Raw genomic sequence first — 22,434 nt, 5'->3', positions numbered from 1 at the left:
CAGGCGCGATCCGGCGTCGTGCCGGAGCGCCGGATCCGGCAAATATTTCGTAAAACCGGATGTGACGGTTAATCCGGTTTTTGTTCCGTTTTTTGACGGATTACGCCGGATCCGGTTTTTAAAATTGACCCTTGTGGCCTTCCGAACAGGATTGGCTACTGAAAAACTATATATAGCGTGTTCCTACAGCCCTTCTTTGACAGGTTGTAGAGGAGAAAGTGTAGGTTGGAGAGAAGAGCAAGTTACTGGCGAAGATGGATGTTGTGATTGGAAATATTTTGAAGAATTTGGCGGATTTTACAGCGGAGGCGAATCGTTTGAGGGTGATTGTTCTGGAGAAGGAGAGAGCAGACAGCAGCGCATCAGGCATCGTAGACGACGTTTGTGGATCCACCCCATCACAGCCAAGAGAATGACGCGTGGGGTCTATTCTACACTCTGCATGGACCTTAGACGAAACCCGGATAAATTTTTTGGATATGTTCGGATGAAAATGGAGAATTTTGATTACTTGGTGGAGCGCATTGCACACCTCATAAGAAAAGCAGACACCTATTGCCGCTTCTCTGTTTCACCCGCAGAGCGTCTGATGGTGACTTTAAGGTAAGCCACATTTATTGGATATGCTCGCATCAGAGCACACTTTCACTGCAATCTTGTTGGTGGTAGTTTGTATCTCCAAGTGTTATAGCTGAGTTTTGGTATGTAATGCTGTGATTTTAAACTAATTGATTGTTTTTTAATTCTCCACAGATTTCTTGCAACTGGAGAATCCCTTTCGTCACTGCATTTCCAGTACAGACTCGGGATTTCCACCATATCTGGAATAGTGAAATACACATGCCGTGCACTGTGGGACTCCTTAGCTGAAGAGTTTTTACCAGAGCCCACAACAGAGAGGTGGATTGAAATTTCAGAAAAGTTTCAACAGATATGTCAGTTTCCGAACTGCTTGGGCGCTGTGGACGGGAAACATATCCGCATTGTAAAGCCAGCCGGATCGGGATCGGAATATTTCAATTACAAGAAATATTTTTCCATTGTCCTCATGGCCATCGCTGACGCGGAATACAAATTTATTGCTGTTGATATTGGGGCCTATGGCCGCTCCAATGTGTTAAATATTAATAATCCGTTAATTTCTTATAAGACCCAGTTCTGTACATTGCTTTAGCTTACACGACATAGGCTATTTTTAAGCTTGGCTCATGGTAGAAAGACAGCTCCATATATGTAGAGACCATGTGCTTTAGGAGACGTATATAATTCATGGCTAACTGTAGAGGGCGCCTCTTCTTCCCTCACCATCATGAGAGACAGACGCAAGATGACATAACTCAACAGCTGGTATGTTACTTTAGTACGAAGAAGTCGAACAGAGAGACAGACGCCATTTGCCATGTGGGTTCCCGGAGAGAAAGAAGAATACATGTTGCTTTTGCCATTTGGGATCTCAGAGCATGATCTAATGGACAATATCTCACCTCTTTTTATTCACCTGTTTTTCTGTAATAACCTTTCTTTGATGGAAGAATCCAAATAAACCACTATATTTTTATCTGGTAACTAGTCCTGAATATTTTACAGGATATGCATTATTTTACATTGGAGAGCCAGCCAGATCTGAATTTTTGTACTTTTTTGCGGATTTCCCTCAACTTGCACACACGGGGGATTGGACTTTGCTAACGTCAAATCATATGTGTAAGTTATCGGGAATTCCACTACTTACAAGAATCACATAGAACCTAGAAGTAAGAAGTACCAGATAGATTGAGAAGTACTACAAGTGCCAAAAGTACCAGACCTAAGCCAGACGTGTGAAGACAGGAACCCAGCGTTGTCCATCAAAGGAGCTGAGACATTTCAAGGTAAGATAAAATGGATGTCATTAATTGTCTTGCTAAGCAGAGTAAATTGAAATTTAAGTCTGTAGACAATTCTAATTCAGAAGTTTTATGGTTAAGTTTATATGCCGAGTGTGAACTCGAGAATCAGAGGTTAGATTCTAAGTTTTTCAATAGAGAAAGAGAGAGATTAAAAAATATTCTACAGATGGTAGATATATTTCATAGATCTGTGTCAGAAAAATCTAAAAATGATTGTGTAGAGGATAGTGATATTCCCGAGATTCACTGTAATGTGGAGAAACAGTTACAAGTAGCAGTCATTGAAGGTGACCTTGCAGACGTGGAACAAGATGGAGAAGTAGGAGGAGACTTCAGAACTGACGTAGAGGACGTACAAGGGAAAGACGTACCACTAAAAATAGAAGACTCACAGGCCCAAATCCGAAGTAGCGTGAGGAAGAATTTGATAAAAATATGCCAAATAATTCCTACTTATGACAACAAAATAGATGTTTATAGAAACTCTGAGATCTTTGAAAGTTGTACTGATAACTTTGATTTATCTAACGAGGAGAAGAATCAGTTGTTCAAAATGTGGATCCCTGTAAATTTTGCAAGGAGATTGTCTTTAAAGTTATCTGGTGAAACACATGAGAATTTAACTGATAAGGACAGATTAAAAATTCTCATTTTTTGTTCATCAAATGAAAATCATCCAGATATTGATATTCTTCAAAAATTAAGGATTGGTCGGAAGGAATGTATTTTTACGTTCATGTCCATATATGAACGTTTGTACAAAATGCTGAGTGAGAATGTCAAAACACCGTCCCTCATAAGGAGTTTTGTAAGCAAATTTTGGTTTCTAAATCCTGCATCTCGTGTTATTGCGTCACAAAAAGATTCTTTGTTTGAATGTGCGCAATTTCTTGATTTTGCCAGAAAACACGAGAATCGTGAAAGGAAAATAAATTGTGCTAATTTTGGAAAGACAGGCAGAGTAAAATCTTATCAGAAGCCTGTATTAGCAAAACCTTTTAAAATGAGTTTTCCCCAAAATCAAATCTACGAAGAAAGAAAAAGAAAATCACATGTTTGTTATAAACCATATGGAATGATGCAAAAGAACACCGAAAAGACACAAATTGAATTAAGAAAAATGATGAGTTCTGATTTTCTTTCTGTAACAAAGATGGCCGAATTTAACAGACAGAAACAGGTGGTGAGTGACATCATGGCCTGTAAACTGAATACTCTGCTCCAAGAATCTATTAGCTTTAAAATGGCAAGAACCTTTCAGGATATTTTTTGCAGAGAAATAAGTATGGGTGTAGGAATTGGCTAGGAAAAAAGTAATATATATTGTGTAACAGTGTTATACAATTAGTGAGTTATATGTTATTTTATAGAGTATAATCCTGTAGTTTTATGGTTTGTGGATATATACATAGTCATACAGTATATATATAGAGTGTTTGTAGAAGTAGAAATAGTAGAACTGTATTTTTTAATGAAAATTAAAATCTACATCAGTAATAATATTTAGAATTATATGATATTAACCTTATTTTTTATGTTTCCTTAGAATTTTCATTTCAAAGCAGGACTTAATCGAGAAAAATTCTCTTCCAAGGATTTATGTCTTTATTTACACAGGAAGTTGCAATAATTGCATGATTTTATATATATCTAACCCTTAAAAGGAAATAACCAATTGCTTTTTAAAATGTTCTGGGTGTGTGTTTTTTTTTTTACTGCATGGTTTGAATGACTACCACAGCAGGGGAATTTGAACCTTGTTCTAATAATACAAGTATACCAGTATACTATGTCCCTGTTCCTTAGGAAAAGAATTTTAAAGGGGGAATATTCAAAGAAATATTAAGAGACTAAATTGAAATAGTTTACAATGCATTGATAATTAGGATAATTTGGGTTAAAATACGTGTATTAAAGTTAATATGTGACACAGTCTGAGTGACAGTGACTGAGTGTATGAGCAGCTGCTGAGCGAGTAATGTGATACGTTTGTGAGACCTCAGGATCCTGAATGCATGAGAGAAAGGAAAAAAAAAAAAAAAACCCAAAGCTTTTATCTTTAGGAGAAATATGCAGATCAGATAAATTATTAGAATATTAAGATACATAATGAAATATTATCTATACAACATATATTTCTATATTTCTATAGTAATTATTATTTCTTGATTTAGTTAATTGTGGATAAGTGCAAAGTGCAATCGCACATCAAAATGGTTTATGCAAATTAATTTTTCCAAAGGATAATTTTATGATATTCAAATTAATTTTAATGGTTACACATCTTCAGACAAATAATGGTATAAGCAAGTATAATATTTACACAATTTATAAATTAATTATTTTTAATTTTGGTTTTGATAAATGAATTATTTCATGAAACAATATTTTTTGGTATTAAGGGGGAAATATGTTTTTTATCCTGACTACATAATCACATTTGATTAATACCTCTTCTTCACACATTTTAATAGGAAAAAATATTAATAAGGTACAATGGTATAAGTATTGGGTATAATAACAAGTATTATAAAGAGTCATTTCTTTACACTAAGAGGAATTATATGCAAAGTTGCATGATTTGAATATTTTGATAACACAAGTGTATGACAATTATGAAATAATCCAGATCATGGAAATATTAAGGGTGTATGTTACTGAAGACATAACTACTCTGCATCAACATAAAGGCCTTATTCTTATTCTTATTTTTATTTTTATTCTTATTTTTCATTATTTTTAATTCTTTCACCAATATTTAGTAAAGTAATATCTACTGAGAATATTGCTTCATTAAATATAGCAATTATATGGTTCTATTACTAAGGAAAATGTTTCACTTCTGAGTTATATGCAACAATTCTTTTATTCATTCATTCGCTCACTCATATATTCTTATTTTGGTTCATGGCTATACATTCCTACATATTATTAGTATAATAAATATATTCCTTATTAATAAAGATGAAAACACTGGTTACATAAAACACAGTGACACCTATGGGTTGAAAAAGGTAATTACACCTATGACATAAAAATGTTCTATCACATGAAAAAAAAATGGATAATAATGTATTATCACTTATTATTGGTTTATTATTTCAAATATTGAAATCCATATACAGTACAAATTCTGATAATAATTATATGGATATTACTGATTGCTATGGTACGCTGTGATATTATGGGATAGGGAAATTACCAGATTTGGTATAGAATAGGGAATGAAGACTTCAAGCAAGATACTGAAATTATGTTAATAAAGACTTTTCACATTTCTAAACTTCATTGATTTTTATCAGTTGCAAGAAGAAGAATGCCGCGATCCAGAAGTCCCAGAAGGTAACAAAGCTATGATTACTGAGTAATAGACTGTGTTAATTACAAATGCAGTATCCACCACTGACAGTCACAAGTGCAGTATTCACCACCGACAGTCACAATTAAAGTGTCTAACCTGACAACCAGAGGACGATGATCCTATGATGCTGAGATGAACGGTGTTATCACGTTCTTATCAAGTTCCAGAGGTTTTCAATCACCTGAAAAGCTTCGATGAAAGCTGGTGAACAATGAAGGTAATTATCAGGAAGCTACAACCCTGACATATGTCCTGTGCATTAGGACAAGGACTGGTTATGGTGCTATGTTTAGCAAGGAAGAGTCATTTTAACCCTTGCTTTGTTGACCAAAGATGTCACACCTGTTCAAAGACCAGTACCGATGGAGGATTCCAGAATATCCAAGGCGAGCCAATATAAGCCCAGGTTTTTAAAGATGACACTGCACAGATATTAAAGCTGCATTTCATTTATAGACTTTGTTTCGTATTAACATTTGAAATTATGGACTTTGATTTGATACACAACACATCTATATGCTATAAGAAAACTGTATTTTTAAAAGAACCAAGAAGAAGACAGAAGACATCAAAATGAAGACCAGATGACATCAGATGATGATGACTGGACCTGAGATGCTTCAATTTAGACTTAGGGAAGTATAATTATACATATTTTATATGAATATTGTTCATGGCTTACCATAACATGAATTCACATCAATTATGTCATTGAGTACTTATAACGGTAATCTAATATTATTATTATTATTATTATTATTATTATTATTGATATTAAATTATTTTGTCAAAGAAGAAGAAAAGAAGAAAGAAGATCTTGTTATATTTGAGGGTTCCAATTAATGTCTGTCTCCCTCAAAAGGGGGAATTGTTAAATATTAATAATCCGTTAATTTCTTATAAGACCCAGTTCTGTACATTGCTTTAGCTTACACGACATAGGCTATTTTTAAGCTTGGCTCATGGTAGAAAGACAGCTCCATATATGTAGAGACCATGTGCTTTAGGAGACGTATATAATTCATGGCTAACTGTAGAGGGCGCCTCTTCTTCCCTCACCATCATGAGAGACAGACGCAAGATGACATAACTCAACAGCTGGTATGTTACTTTAGTACGAAGAAGTCGAACAGAGAGACAGACGCCATTTGCCATGTGGGTTCCCGGAGAGAAAGAAGAATACATGTTGCTTTTGCCATTTGGGATCTCAGAGCATGATCTAATGGACAATATCTCACCTCTTTTTATTCACCTGTTTTTCTGTAATAACCTTTCTTTGATGGAAGAATCCAAATAAACCACTATATTTTTATCTGGTAACTAGTCCTGAATATTTTACAGGATATGCATTATTTTACACAATGACTCTCAAGTTTTCAAACTGTCTGCCATGGGGCGTAAACTGTATGGAAACACCTTCCAGTTCCCACCCCCTAGACCGCTGCTGCAAACATCTGGTCCACCTATGCCATTTGTCTGTGTAGGGGATGAAGCCTTCCAGCTGTCAGAACACCTTTTGAAACCGTACTCTAGCAGAGGATTGACAAGAACAAAACGCATTTTTAATTACCGCCTCACAAGAGCAAGAAGAATGGTTGAATGTACCTTTGGTATTCTGACAGCCAAATGGCGGGTCCTATTGACTGCGATCAACCTCAAGACAGAAACTGTGGATGAGGTGATCAAAGCTTGCGTGGTACTCCACAATTTTGTTATCTGCAAGGAACCCATTTCCATTGAGGACACCTCTGAAGAAACCACCTTGCAAGATTACCATGACATTACCACTAGAAGTTCTGTGACGGTTTCAGTAATGAGGGACAATTTTGCACTATACTTTATGTCACCTCAAGGCAGAGTACACTGGCAGGATGACAGAGTGTGAAAGATTTGTGCCCTTAACCAAACTTGTGTACCTTCTGTACCAACAGTATATACCTTTGCCAACCAAAGTTGGCTATCTTGTCATGGTCTTACTATTTTTACCTTTAGGCCACAGGTGTGTACCTGGTTGTGTTTTATGCAAAGTATTTCACCTTGTAACAAAAGTTGTGTACATTGTTAGGAAATCACCAACAATAAACACAACTTTTTAGGTGAAATACTTTGCTTCAAACACAACCAGGAACACAACTGTGGCAAAAAGGTAAAATGTACCCACAGTTATATACCTGGTTTTGAATACCTTTTTACCTTTGAAATACCCTGTATTTAACCTTTTTTTTAAACATAGTTCGCCGCAGAAAGAAATGACAGACAACCATTGTGAAACGATAATTTAACTTTTATTTAAAATATTTTTTTTTTGTAAAATGTTTTTAATGTGCAAAAAACTTTTTTAATAAAGGTTTTAAAAACAATAGGCATTTTTATTAAAAAACACATTACAAATCTGTGTAGTGTGGGGTGGAAATACTGCTGGAGGGGCTGCGGGACACTTCGACACTGGGAGTGTGGAGAGAGGACTGGGATTGTGGTGGGGAAGGAACAGTTAGAGATGAAGGTGTGGAAAAAGCTACAGAATGGGTGGACATGTGGGAGGCAGAAGAGGTGGTGGTGGAGGGTTGGGCAGGGACTGTAGGAGCAGATGATGTTGATGGCAAGTTGTATGGGGAAGGAGTTTGGTACGGGGAAGGAGTTTGGTACTGGGGAGGTTGCTGGTACTGGGGAGGTTGCTGGTACTGGGGAGGTTGCTGGTACTGGGGAGGTGGCTGGTGCTGGGGAGGTGGATGGTATGTAATAGGAGGGGGAGGATGGAAAGTGGCTGGAGGGGGTGCAGGTGGAGGAACTACTGTGGTGGGAGGAGGAGGTTGGGAGGTAACGTGCTGGAGAGCACTGTGGCATGAATGCATTACATGCATCTGCTGGGTAGGAGAGAGCATTTCCATGCGCTCCACAACAGACCTGAAAAAGGTGTGTTTGGCGAAGATCTTGCTTCTGAATGCATGGTTTGCAGAAGTGTCTTCACCTCCAGAATGCTGGAGTTGATCTGCTGAAAGAATGCGGAGATTTGCTCTGACAAGACTTTTAGACAGTTCTGGAAAGATGCATTCAGATGCAAGAACTCTGGCGCATAAGTCTTTTCCTGACCCCTCTGCCGCTGCCGCCCAGTACCCGCAGGTGTACTAGAGGTGGCAGGGGCAGAAGGGTGGGGTAAAGGGAAAGCGATCTCCTCACCAGCAGCTTCATGTAATGTAGGCGGCCACGATGCTCCTGTGCTGGCGGATGGGACAGATGGGTCGAATGTGTGGGAAGGCTGGGAAGGTGCAGATGTACCGGGGCAGTCGAAGTGTCCCTCGGTGCCGGTCTCCTCAGGGATCGCCTCAGAAGGGTCCAATCGTGCAGGCTCCCGAGTGCTGCTCACCGTGCTGTGGAATAAAGAGAAAAAAAAACAATTAAAATAGTGACATGGTATGGCCCTGGCTGAAAAAAAAAAGTTACATAGAAACATTTTTTTTCACATGTGCTGTGTAATATTTACCTTCTGGTGACCATTGTTTCCCGGAGGAACGACAGGGCTTGTGCGTACTTGTACTTGCTCCTGCGTCCTCCAGATCCACTCGGGGCCCGCATCTCTTTATTGAACTCCTTCTTGAAACGATCCCTCACAGACCGCCACCGCTTCACAATTCTGTCCCCTGAAACGAGAAAGGAGTGGTTAGTGTACAACATCAGTGTTTCCCAAACTCCAGTCCTCATGGTCCCCAGGGGTCATGTTTTCAGGATTTCCATAGTAAATGGAAATCCTGAACACATGATCCGTGGGGACCACGAGGACTGGAGTTCGGGAAACACTGGTTTACATCAAGCAACCGGTACTGTATATACTTACGCTCTTTAACCTGGGCCCGAGCATCGAGGTCCTCCCAGCGGTCCACAAGGAGCGAACAGATTTCCTCCCAGAGTCGTCGGGTAACGATCAGGTCAGCATGGCGGCGGTCAGCCATATTCCATAGCGGCTCCCTTTCTCTGACGAGATCGATGAGGTGGTCCACATCAATCCCTCCATCCTCACCGTCAGAGTCGGGAGCACGCTGTGAAGGCTGTTAAAAAAGGAAAAGACAAAAATAACATAATTAGCCTCCACAAAAGAAATGAAATAAAAAGTGCAAAAAAACAAAGCAAAAATATTTATACTTACACGCTGGTGACCGCCGCGTTGCTGTCGCCGACGACCCTGGGAGGCACTGCAAGGACCTCTTGGCCGAGCACCAGATTGGGAAGACTAGAGAAGAAAACAATGGATGTAGGCATTTGTTTGCTGTGTGTGGTCTGCAGAACATTGTTTTCTATGTGTTGTGTGTAGTGTGATGTTGTTTTTCTGCGTTTGATGCAAAAAACTTACCAATTGTGAGCCCACTCCAGGTGTCTGTCCACCCCTTCCTTCTTCTTCTGGGAGCTCCTCTTCATCTTGTGATTCCTGTTTTGAAATAAAAGGCAATGAATAGTCATATATTACAGAGATGATGGATTTTGGAAATAAAAACTTACCGTCAAACGCTGACGATGCGAGGGAGGGCTCCCAGAAGATGATGTGCTGTCTTCCTGCTGGCTACACTCCATGCCTGTGGGTGGTGTTGCCAGTGCTGCCAGTGCTGCCACTGTTGCTGCTGCTGCATCTCTTGGGCGGCTGTTGAATAAAGAGAAACAAAGGGCCAATGAATATCTTGATATTCCATGGCCCTAGTTTGGAGGAATGGGGGATTTGATAATTACCATCTCTCATCTGCTGCTGGACTCCCCTCCTGTTGTTCAGCATGCTGCTCCATTTGGGGTGGTGGTGGTGCTGATGGTGCTGCTGCAGTGGTCTCCTGCCTTCTCCTGCGCCTGGTTCCTGTCTTGGGTGGCATGTTGGTTGTGGCTGAGGGTCCCACTGTCATGCTTTTATATATGTGTCTTGTGGGCAGAGCTACTGAGCATGCTCAGACCAAAAAACCGGATCCGGCTACCAGATCCGGCTGTCGCCGGATCCGGCATAGGCTTTCATTGTGTGAAAAATCCAGACGCGCCGGAGACAAAAAACGTTACAGTAGCCGTTTTTTCCAGACGCCGGATTGCGACACATTGCCGGATCCGGCGAAAACCGGATGAAACGCATGGCCATCCGGCGCGATCCGGCTCAAATGCAAGTCAATGGGGGGGGAACCCGGATCCGGCATTGCATTTCGCCGGATCCGGTTTTTGTCAAAAGCGCCGGATCGCGCCTGACGGCGAAAACCTGATGTGTGAAAGAGGCCTTAATGAGAAAAAAAATGAACTTTTTTGAATTTTATCAAATGGCTGCAATAAAACAAAGAGTGGAAAATTTAAAGGGGTCTGAATACTTTTGTACCCACTCTAAATGCCACCTAGTATTTGGAACCAGACCTAGCGCCCAACCATGGAAGTATCGCCACCTTTCCTGGTTTCTGTGGTTCATTGCTGCCACTCAAAACATTGACCCTATGGTCTATGGAAGACCTACACTGTCCCTTTCCATAAGTTGTGCTCTGTGTCGACTATGCAATTCATTTTCATATTCAATGACAAGTCTTGCAAGTGAGTGAAATAATGGTGACAGGCCTGGCTACCAGCAAGAAAATCGCGAAGAGGACAGCTTGAGCCTTGCTCATTTTGTTGGCCAGTTTATCCCCATGTGCCCACTTCATGTGTTGATAGTGAACAGTGGTTCATAATTGATTTGTGCCAGAACTTCCACTGCTTATTTTCCCCCTAAAGAGCCTTCACTCTACAAAACATTTGTTGGCTGGCAACATGAAAAAGAATTTCCACACCCAAGATGGTTGTACATAGGATGTGACACTACCATGACTAAGACCAGAGCTTTCAGGCGCTGTTGAGTAGAGATGGGCGAATCCAAACACCTACTTTTCAGGCACAGACCCTGAACACAGACTTCACCAAGAAGTCTGTGTTAGTGTTTGGGTTTGGCACCCCGAGCACTGGGTGTTTCTCACGCTGTTATATGCATGGCAGCGCTGAAAACAGCGGCGGCTCTGATCAGCTGTAAGATTAATACCACCAGTCAGAGAGGTGCGGTTCTCATGCTGTCAGATGATAACATGAGCCCGCAGCTATGACTAGAGGTACAAAGTTTACCTCCGATCACAGGCTTGGGCTGATGGGACCACTAGTCCCATCAGCCGATGCCAGCTGCTGCTGATGACAGCGAGAGCAGGCGGCAGCTGATAAGAGTATTCATCAGCCTGCACTCTAAAAAATAAAAGAAAAAACAGCGTGGGTTCCCCTGTATTTTTGATAACCAACCTGGCAAAACTAACAGCTGCGGGCTGCAACCCTCAGCTGTCAGCTTTTAGCAAGGTTGGTTATCAAAAATATAGGTTAATCCACACCGTTTTTTAAAATTATTTAAATAAAAAACAGCATGGCCCCCCCTTCAGACAGCTGAGGGCTGGTATTCTCATTCTGGTAAAGAGCAATGGATATTGCCCCTGCCCCCCACCTTTGCAATCGAAGATAGTGGAGAAGAAGATATGTGCAGGACACTAACTGAAACTGATAGTGTTGGATAACATCATCATGCTGTGCCTGAAATGAGTCATGTGCTGTGTAGTCCATACCGTAGGTCCTCCACTTACTTCATACTAATACACTTGTGACCTGTGTTTGGTTGTGGGTTCAGCAAATTCCTTAAAATGAAACAAATTCGATATGCGCATTTTTAGCATTTTATATTTTTTCCTAGCGGACTCTTTAAACTTTACCTATAATATAAGTTGCCAGCTACTCCAAGAGGATCGATGAAAGCTCTCTCAAGTTGCATCAGTTGATCATTAATTAATCTCACCTCCAGTGGACTGAAAAAGAAAGCAGGAGAAAGTTATATATTTTATTTTAAAATTCTTTGATGCAATGATTTTGGGCAGTGCTTCTCCAACTCTGAAGCGTCCCTTAGTTATTGGAGTGGCGCAGCTGGGGAGACAGTCTTCACAGAAACTATAATATGCCTCAAAGTTCTTCATATGGTTGCAGCAATCTATGGTTTAGCAACATTATTGACTCATTTTGCAGATCAGGAGGCAAATGAAAACTTAGTGGTTTTCCATTACTTGGACAACCCTTTCTCATTCTTCGTATTTAGCCCCGTTAAACTAAGCACACCTATACTCGCCTCTGGTGTCGGGTCATTCAAGCTGTGTCAGTACTGGGGCTCACGTGAGATTATGTCATGTGAGCTCTGTGCCCGATAAGCGCTGGCGTCACTGTCCCAGCTATTGGACAAATCAAACTTCAAAAGGAAGTTAGAGAGCAGTCACAGCCCCGTGATCATGTTGATGCTCAATATGTTCTAAGGTTGGGACATTGAAGCCAGCGCTGATGGGAGCAGGGCTCATGACGTCACAACCTCACTTGAGCCTCAGGAAAGTGGGTGCCGACATTGCTGGAACGGCACTGGCACTGTAGCCGTAGGTGAGTGTAGTGGCTTTTTTTAAAGGGGTAAAACATGAGGAATGACCATGGGTTCTACGACCCCTTTTTATTTAAGGTGAAATCAAGGGCAGAGCTGCAGTACCCCGCTGCGACCACTATACAGTTGACGGAACTGTGCTGTTTTGCTCCGCCAATGATCACATCCGCCTGGCACTGAGAACAGGAGATTAGTATGGAGAGTCTGGTGTCACACCGCCACCGATCTGATATTGATTATCTATTCTGCAGATAGGCCATCAGTACAAAAGTATTGGATAACCCCAATACACTATGTTGCAACATCCAACCCACATCTCAGCTCCTTCTTAAAGTAAACGTTCCTCTTTGGTAGACCCCCAAAGCAGCTGATTTTCCTGTGACACTGGTAGTTTGGTCATAAAACTCAGATACTGTGTGGTTTGACCTCTGACACACACACTGGTGGTGAGAAATTGTGGGACTAAATCCATGTTCACGCCCAGAAAGCAGGACAGCCATATGTTTAACCTTTCCATTGACTGAAACAGGCCAGTGCACTGAATTAGCCATTTTTATTTATTCCATTTACTGTGACTTGGACTGTTTGAAATCAGAATGAGTACTTAAAAAATTTGAGAATGCTAATAAATGTCACATAAGAGATCCCTCTGTCCCTTAACATTATGTCTCTTTTCATCCAAAAACAGCTTCACATTGAGCAAAACCTTCACAGGACCCTTGTCCAGCAGCTGCATCCATAGTCCGTGGCACGTCATGTTGCAATGATGATGTTCCACCAGACCTACTAATTGTCGGGAAGAAGTTTGTAGGGTTTGGTCTGGTGGCCACAAACTCTTGGCTGGATCAGGGTCCTGCTAATTTAGTTGCCTAACTTTACTTCCCACTTGTCCACTGGTTTGGTCAGGAATTAACTCTGCCCCATTAAAGTAAATGAGACTGAGCTCTAATCTAATATATAAAGCTCAAGTGTGTATATGTATGTATGTATGTATGTGTGTGTGTGTGTATGTCCGGGATTGGCATCCGCACCGTCACAGCTACAGCCACAAAATTTGGCACAGTCACACTTCTGGACCCCGAGAGCGTCCTAGGCTATGTTGTGAGGTGAAATTTTAACCCCGCACGTTCCAATTCACCAAACAATTTTGCCCCTATCTACATAATGGGGGAAAAGTGAAAGGAAAAGTGTTGGAGGCAAATTGACAGCTGCCAGATGTGAACAAGGGGGACTAAAAGAATGAGAGTGATGGCGCCAAACAGTATATACCGTACAGTTGCTAAGGTGGGGCCCTGACATGGGATACTCGCCACACACGGGGATATGAACACACACACAAAATGCGCCACACACTACCACGTGTTTCAACACATATACCACCCTCAGCACACATTTCACCACACATACACCAAACTCGCCACATAAAAGTCGAAACACAAAAGCCGCCACTCAAAACTCGCCACGCTGTCCCAGAGCTGCTTAAAAGATGAAAAATGAGCTGTGATTGGTTGCTATCAGCAACAGTTTTCTTTGTAGACAGTTGTGGTAACTGAGGCCTATTATTCTTATCATTTCTATGGTGTTATCGTCCTTCTGTAAAGCTGGAAATAGCACAATTTATTACCGTGCCAACACAGACCCCCTGACGAAGGTACGCCGAAAGGCGCGTCGGGGCTGGCACATCCTGGGGACAGAGGTAGCTGAAAGGTATTCACACTGTCCACAATTTTTGTGAATTTTTATGTGCCATAAGCGCTTATTTATTATACTATTGCGGCACATTGCACTTTAATTGTGGCAGCTCATTTATTATAAATTATTGCAGCACTTTATTCGTGCTCTCACATTTATGGAAAAAACTCCTTTTTTTGCACACGTTTTTTGTTTATATCACTGTGGCACATTGCACTTTATTTTGTGGTAGTACACATTTTGTTAATTATTTGAATATTTTTGTCCTTTATATATATTTTTCACACAGTTTTTCTTGCTTGCACGTATCATATGTTTGCACATAAATATATTATACTTGCACCAGTATTTTTTATATATGCTTTTACATATGTATATATTATATTCGTATATAATTTTTACTTTATATTGTGTGATATTATTGTAGGTGCTTCTAATTGAGTGATTATATCTGTCCCCAGGCTGTGCCTTTATTTTGGCATTGGCCTCCCCTTATCATTAATTTTAAATACATGCTTATATATACAACATTGTTGGATATCTAATAAAATATAAATCTTTATCATTGGACATTGTTCTCGGTTTCTTTCTTTGTTTTATCTTATTTGCCCGAGTTGTCTCTCTTTTTATAACTCATTCCATGGTGCATATTTTCAATTATTAGGTAATTTATTTTTTATATTGCACTTTTTCCTTGAGTTATTTTATCTTATTCCAACACAGACCACCGTCTGACACAGACTGCAGGGGGAGCCCTGTATCACACATGATGGGATTAGATACACGGCTCAGCAGTCAGTATCACACAGGATAGGATTAGATACACAGCTCAGCAGGCAGTATCACACAGGATAGGATTAGATATACAGCTCAGCAGACAGTATCACACAGGAAAGGATTAGATACACGGCTCAGCAGTCAGTATCACACAGGACAGGATTAGATACACGGCTCAGCAGACAGTATCACACAGAATAGGATTAGATGCACGGGTCAGCAGTCAGTATCACACAGGATAGGATTAGATACACGGCTCAGCAGTCAGTATCACACAGGATAGGATTAGATACACTGCTCAGCAGACAGTATCACACAGGATAGGATTAGATACACGGCTCAGCAGACAGTATGACACAGGATAGGATTAGATGCACAGCTCAGCAGTCAGTATCACACAGAATAGTATTAGATACACGGCTCAGCAGACAGTATCACACAGGATATGATTAGATACACTGCTCAGCAGTCAGTATCACACAGGAGAGGATTAGACACATGGCTCAGCAGGCAGTATCACACAGGATAGGATTAGATACACAGCTCAGCAGTCAGTATCACACAGGATAGGATTAGATACACGGCTCAGCAGACAGTATCACACAGGATAGGATTAGATACACGGCTCAGAAGTCAGTATCACACAGAACATGATTAGATACACGGCTCAGCAGTCAGTATCACACAGGATAGGATTAGATGCATGGTTTTTATGTGCAATATAATCATTATAATTTGTTATAACTAACCACAGTTGGTTCCTATGCCCAGGCAACGCTGGGCTCTTCAGCTAGTAACATGAATAATCTTTGGAAAAGTGTGTGTGTGTTGGAAAGGGAGTGCATTTAAGAAAGTAGCCATGATATTTAATTATTTAAAACCCCTTCAACTCTGAGCGCACTTTTGCCTACCGTGTCCTTGTGAAATGCAGAATTGAGTGGATTCCTATGTTTAATAGGGCAGCAAACAGGAAAGAGGTCTACTCCACGTAATGGCTGTGATATATGAATTGATCCCAGAAGACGTTCTTTTCGCCGTTGATATTAACATAATCTTTTGCTGTATATATGTTGCAGCTTGACCCATTTTACTACATTTTTACTGAAAATAAGGAGTTCAATAGTCCCAATATGTTTAAATACCGACCTATCAAGCCCGAAACCCAGACGTGCAGAATACATTTAAACATGTTTAACAAGGAGCACGTTGCCGTCAGGGAGAATAAATTCACACGGACAAGGAAGGTTACGCTTATTCTGGCCGTAGAATATTTTACGAAAGGAAAATTGCTCTCTGGAGGAAGGAGATGGGAATAGTGTAACCTACAATAGCAGCTTTGACATTTCCTTTATTCCCCAGTGTAAGAACATGTTACGAGTTACGACTGTACAATGTGGAAATATTTCCGTTCTGGTACTTTGTCATAAACCAGTAAAGCAGGCTATTCATGGCACAGGTTTTTCCCTTTTGGAGTCATTTTATCTGTACATTTCTAGTTTTACTTTTGGACACCCTTTTATTCCAATGCATATATACATATTAATGAAACATAGTATAGCATTTGAAGGGAATTAGGTTATCCAGGTTTTATTCTAAGCAATTTTACAAAACAGTACGGTGCAATCTGGAAACATGTATTTTGGGTGCACTATCTTTTTACTCTTATCATTACTGGAGAATCAAAAACCTACTGTATTTTACCAATTTCCAATCATTTCAAAAAGGAATCCATTTATATTTCAGTTTGACTTACTTTTCTCTATCTACTGTCTCTGCACGTGACTGCATGGCCTTAGCTGCTTGAATAAACTCGCCAACTGCTGCCTTGACTGAATCTGGAAATAGATAATGCAGAACATCTGATACACAGATACTTACCATATATAATATATACAATTACAGTTAAAGGGAATCTGTCACCAGGTTTTTGCTATCTGAGATCAGCATGATGTAGGGGCAGAGGCCCCGATTCCAGTGATATATCACTTACTGGTCTACTTGGTGCAGTTTTGATAAAACTACTGTTTTTTCTCCTGTAGATCTAGCATTTCTGTAATACTGAGCTGTGTATAATCCCGCCCACACCACTGATTGACAGTTCTAGGTCTACACTCTGCATAGACAGAAACTTACTTATCCGCAGTGAGTGCAGAGTTATACAGAGAAGGAGGCTTATATGGTATGAGACGACTAGTCCTCTAATGATAATTCCCTGCTGATGAAACTTTGATTTTCTGGAAACTACAACAAGCAGCCCAGTAAGTGACACTTTGCTGTAATCAGGGTCTCAGCCTCTACATTATGCTGCGATCAGATCATATAGCATAAATCTGCTGACAAATTCCCTTTAAATTCTCATGTATTTATAATGTTCACAAGGCTACCATAATTTACACCATTATTTATTATACTTACATACACATCAAATACACTGATGCTGTAGTACGGGATACCACGTCAAGACTATTAAATCCTTACTGATATGGCATGTGACTATTCAGATGCTGAATTAGTGGGATTTCTGGTACCAAGCGAAAGTCATTTTTTCTATCTATTTCCATGATAAATGTTTAGTTGAACATCCTAAACCAGTGGAGTAGCTTATAGGAATTGCAGCCATCAGGCACCACATCTGTGAGCAGAGTGGTTAGCACTTGGCATCTGGGATACATGCAGTGCATCCTTGTGCCGATGTCTCATGACTCCTGTGACCTACAGGACACCGGGCCCATGCACGCTGCTTTCTCCAGGCTACAACCTCACAATCTAGAAGGCACTTCAGCGGCTCCCTCATTGTTGGATCAGGGTTAGACAAATACATAGGTCACTGTCTGAGACACAAGATGAGAAAACTCAGTTTTGCACTATTATTTTTAGTGGCATTATCTGCTGCTATTATTTTCAGTGCTGCCATTTTTCTCAAAATTTGATTTGCTGTGAATAACAGGTACACCGATTGCCATGAAAAGACTTTTACAATACTCTGAAGTCTCCTAGGACTGAATGTAACCCCTTTCATGCTTTTTTTTAATGCAAGCACAGCCCTTCGTAGTGTGAAAGTGAACGGCACATATTTAGCTATGGTTAAAAGGATGGTTACTGTTCAGTTTTTCTTATGTCACACACTACAGAATGTGTACAATATATTCAGAATTTTGGGGCTATTTCTCCCTATTTCTATTGATAAGTTCTGAACTGTGACATCCCATCACTAAATATTTGTAGCTCTGCATTCCCTTTCCTCAGCTTTTATATAGGCTACAGTAGGCTGTGCAATACTATGTGATGTTATAGCTGAAAGTTATTATTGGGAAACCTGCCCAGCTGTGTTGGAGGGCATTTGAGCCTACTCTGGCTGATGCAATCATCAGAGTCCTGCCACTTCTGGCTTACACTGTGTCCCGTCACAGGAATGCTTTTCTTCTACAAAGAAAAGAACACAGTACATACAATCTAATATGTAGGGAAGCCAAAGCAGTATATAATTGGAAGGTTTGGCAGAGACTGGGATGTGGTGTCTGTTTTAATGTTAAGTCCAGTCTCTGCCAGATAGGTAAACTCTAGACTGGGTTTGAGCAGTTCCTTTAGAATCAGGAGAGAGCTGGTTACATCCTCAAGTGTGGTATCTAGGCAACAGTGCAGAATGCTGACAGGAAGTATATTACAAACTGTCAGCATTCTGCAGCCTAGGTACACAAACAGTATAGGAAAAAAAGCCCAGATAAGCCCTCTTAAGTCAAACTATGCAATACTGTTATTTTAAATTTCATGATGTCTGTGAAGACACAGCAGTTTATCTTAATTAACCAGATGACTATTTTTAGCAAGCCAGTAAGAATAGACTATTATCTATATGTTGACTTTTGAATGTAAGTGTTCCTTTCTGATTGGTCAAGAAAATAGACTTTTGCTTGTGTAAGCCTGTAATATTGACTTGTAAGTTGACATTTGATGTAACATAATGTGCTCTTGTCTTTGATGACTATTTTTACTGATATACTAATTATGCATTGTCTAGGCCAGTTAGTTTGTTGACTATGAAAACAGAGAAGGAAAAACTATGCAAACAGTTAAATAGTAATGCTACTTGATCTCATCTCCATTCTTACCTTTTATGTAAATACTGAATGAAGGACACTTAATTATAAAAAGAGGTTTAATGCCTTTGTATAGAGAGAGAGACAGGGCCAGAGATTCAGCCAAGACATCCAAACATCCAGGGATTCTACAGGACTGCAGCCAAGACATCATGGCTCCATTACAAGGGACACAGATTTATTACACTACAGGATGCCAGCTTAGGGGACTTCAGCCCTGGCTGGAAGAATATAACTCTGCTCCATTGACCATTGCTGAACCATGGATACGTTTGGAGAAAGCCAGGATTGGGACCCCCTGGTCGCCTGGCTCCATGGAGATGTTCGGAAAAGCCAGGTTGTTACCCTTGGCTCAACTGGCCTCACCTCAATGAACTGTCATCTTCCTAAGATTGTCGTTACCTTTTCTCTGTGTGTGTGCCACAGGTGAGGTAATCAACTCTGGAAGATGAAGCCAGGTTGTGACCCTCCTGTCAACTGGCCTTATACCTCAATGTACTGTCACCTTCCTAAGCTTGTCGCTATCCTCTCTGTGTGCGTGCCACATGTGAGGAAGCTGACCCTGGAAGATGAAGCCAGGTTGTGACCCTCCAGTCAATTGGCCTTGTACCTGAATGGACTGTCATCTACCTATGCTTGTCATTACCTCCTCAGGTGGGGTAGTCGACCCTAGAAGCTCTGAAGTAACAGCTGCCATTATCCTGGTGAGAAAATATTAATCAAAGCAAAAGAAGTACCAAACTAAATTTAACAAAGTCAGAAATGGCTCAAATTGCCAATATGACAGAAAAAAACTCCCATAATATTGCGAAATTAGACAAATTGGAGCCATGGAAACTGTCTAATAAGTAAATGCAAAATCTCATTTATTAAATATCATAATAAAAGCAATATTATATTACAACAGTATAGAAGCCTATGCGAAACGCGCGTAGGGGCTGGCAGGCTGCCGACACACTGCGACCTACATGGGTGAAGATCACTCTCTGGTTAGCCACATTACTAAAAAGCTTTCTGGCTTCTGACCTTGGACTCCTTGACCACTCCGACTCATGCCGTGAAAAGTGACAAGCATCACATTATTAAGACCAAAGACAGCTCAGCCATCTACCAGGAAATTTTAGAGAACTTCATGCTTCCCTCTGCCGACAAACTTTTAGGAGATGGAAATGTAATTCTCCAGCAGGACTTGGCACCTGCTCACACTGCCAAAAGTACCAATTCCTGGTTTAAAAACAAAAGTATCACTGTGCTTGATTGGCCAGCAAACTCGTCTGACCTTAACCCCATAGAGAATCTAGGGGATATTGTCAAGAGGAAGATTAAAGACACGAGACCCAACAATGAAGACGAGCTGAAGGCTGCTATCAAAGCAACCTGGACTTCCATAACACCTCAGCAGTGCCACAGGCTGATCGCCTCCATGCCATGCCACGTTGATGCAGTAATTGATGCAAAAAGAGCCCAGACCAAGTATTGAGTGCATTTACTGAACATACATTTCAGTAGGCCAACATTTCAGATTTTAAAATCATTTTTCAAGCTGGTGTTATAAAGTATTCTAATTTACTGAGATAATGACTTTTGGGGTTTCATTGGCTGTAAGCCATAATCATCAACATTAACATAAATAAACATTGAAATAGTTATCTCTGTTTGTAATGACCCTATATAATATGAGTTTCACTTTTTGTATTGAAGAACTGAAATAAATTAACTTTTGATGATATTCTAATGTTGTCAGATGCACCTGTATTTTGGCTATTCATCACCCCAAGTGTTTGATGAGTGGTGTGCAGAAGGTGTCAGGGTGTGATTTATGCTTACTTTATAGTCCAGAACAGAGTTTGGGTGCTGGATTAAGTGAAAGGATATAAATATATAGTAGATAACACGGAGTTCGCTTCAGGTGTACATAGAGTTTGCTTCAGGTCCTGGAACGCTTTCTCTGTGTCATCAGACCATTTAACTATTTTCAATTTGGTGCCTTTAAGAAGATCTGTCAATGGTGCGACGATTATAGAGAAATTTGCAACGAATCGCCGATAGTACCCCACAATTCCAAGAAACACCCTTAATTGCTCCTTGGAAAGCAGTTGTAGTCACTCTTGAATCACCCTGATCTTGTTGACTTGTGGCTTAATTTCGCCTCTCCCGGCAACATACTTGGCCTCTTCCTTCCCTATGGCACATTTTTTTCAAATTTATTGTGAACCCCGTATTTCTTAAAGAATCCAGAACCGCCTGTACCTTTGGCAGATGACTAGCCCAGTCAAAACACCCATCAAGTGTTGAGAAGGCTGTCTTCTCCTTAGCACTCTGGGGCATGGGGATCTGCCAATAGCCCTTCATCATGTCCGAGGTTGTAATGAACCTTGTGGGTCCAAGTCTCTCAAGTAGTATGTCCACACGAGGCATCGGGTAAGCATCAAAACTAGAGACTTCATTCAGCTTGTGGAAGTCATTGCAGAACTTCCACTCATCGTCAGGCTTCAGTACAAGGATGATGGTACTCAACCATCCACTTTTTGACTCTTCTATCACTCCGAGGTCTAGCATCCTATTCACCTCCTTGGATATCACCTCTCTCCGTACTTCCGGAACTCTATAGGGCTTAAGGTTCACCCTTATGTGCAGTTCTGTCAACACGTCATGCTCGACCACCTGCGTTTGCCCTGGCAAATCTGAGAATAGGTCCTGGTTCTTCTGCAACAGCTCCAGACACTGTTGCCTCTGGGTGGGCGTCAGAGTCTCTGCAATGGTAACATCGTCCACACTGCATGGGTGTCCAGCGATTCTTGGTCTCTCCAGGGTTTGAGCAAGTTCACATGATAGACCTGGTGCGGCTTCCTTTGCCCCGTCTGGTGTACCTTGTAATTAACTTTGCCCACTTTTTACTCCACCTCGTATGGGCCTTGCCACTTGGCTAGGAACTTTCTCTCCACCATTAGGATTAGCACTAGCACGCGGTCCCCTGGCTGGAACTGCCTCAGCCTCGCTGATCAGTTATACACTCTTGCCTGTGCCTCCTGTGCCTTGAGAAGATGCTCCTTCACAATAGGCATCACTTTTGCCTTTCTCTCCTGCAGTTCGGAGATATGCCCTATGATGCTCCAGTGTGGCGTGACCTCAGCTTCCTACATTTCCTTGGCGATGTCCAGGAGCCCTCGCGGATGTCAACCATACAGG

General features: G+C 40.8%; 1 protein-coding gene across 1 annotated transcript in view; it reads right to left on the bottom strand.

Annotated features, from left to right (window-relative positions):
• Window positions 1-22,434, bottom strand: part of LOC141058039 (putative N-acetylated-alpha-linked acidic dipeptidase) — a 262,752-nt gene that overhangs the window by 36,513 nt on the left and 203,805 nt on the right. The window contains exons 15-16 of the mRNA XM_073554180.1: window positions 16,902-16,983; window positions 11,976-12,068 (exon numbers count right to left, since the gene is read on the bottom strand). Coding sequence (XP_073410281.1) covers window positions 11,976-12,068; window positions 16,902-16,983 — 175 coding nt within the window. The remainder of the gene's footprint in view (window positions 1-11,975; window positions 12,069-16,901; window positions 16,984-22,434) is intronic.

This window comes from Dendrobates tinctorius, unplaced genomic scaffold, assembly GCF_039654945.1.
Source record: "Dendrobates tinctorius isolate UK_male_01 unplaced genomic scaffold, ASM3965494v1 ptg000208l, whole genome shotgun sequence".
Classification (NCBI taxonomy): Eukaryota; Metazoa; Chordata; class Amphibia; order Anura; family Dendrobatidae; genus Dendrobates; species Dendrobates tinctorius.
This window is presented reverse-complemented; position numbering and strand designations above follow the sequence as displayed.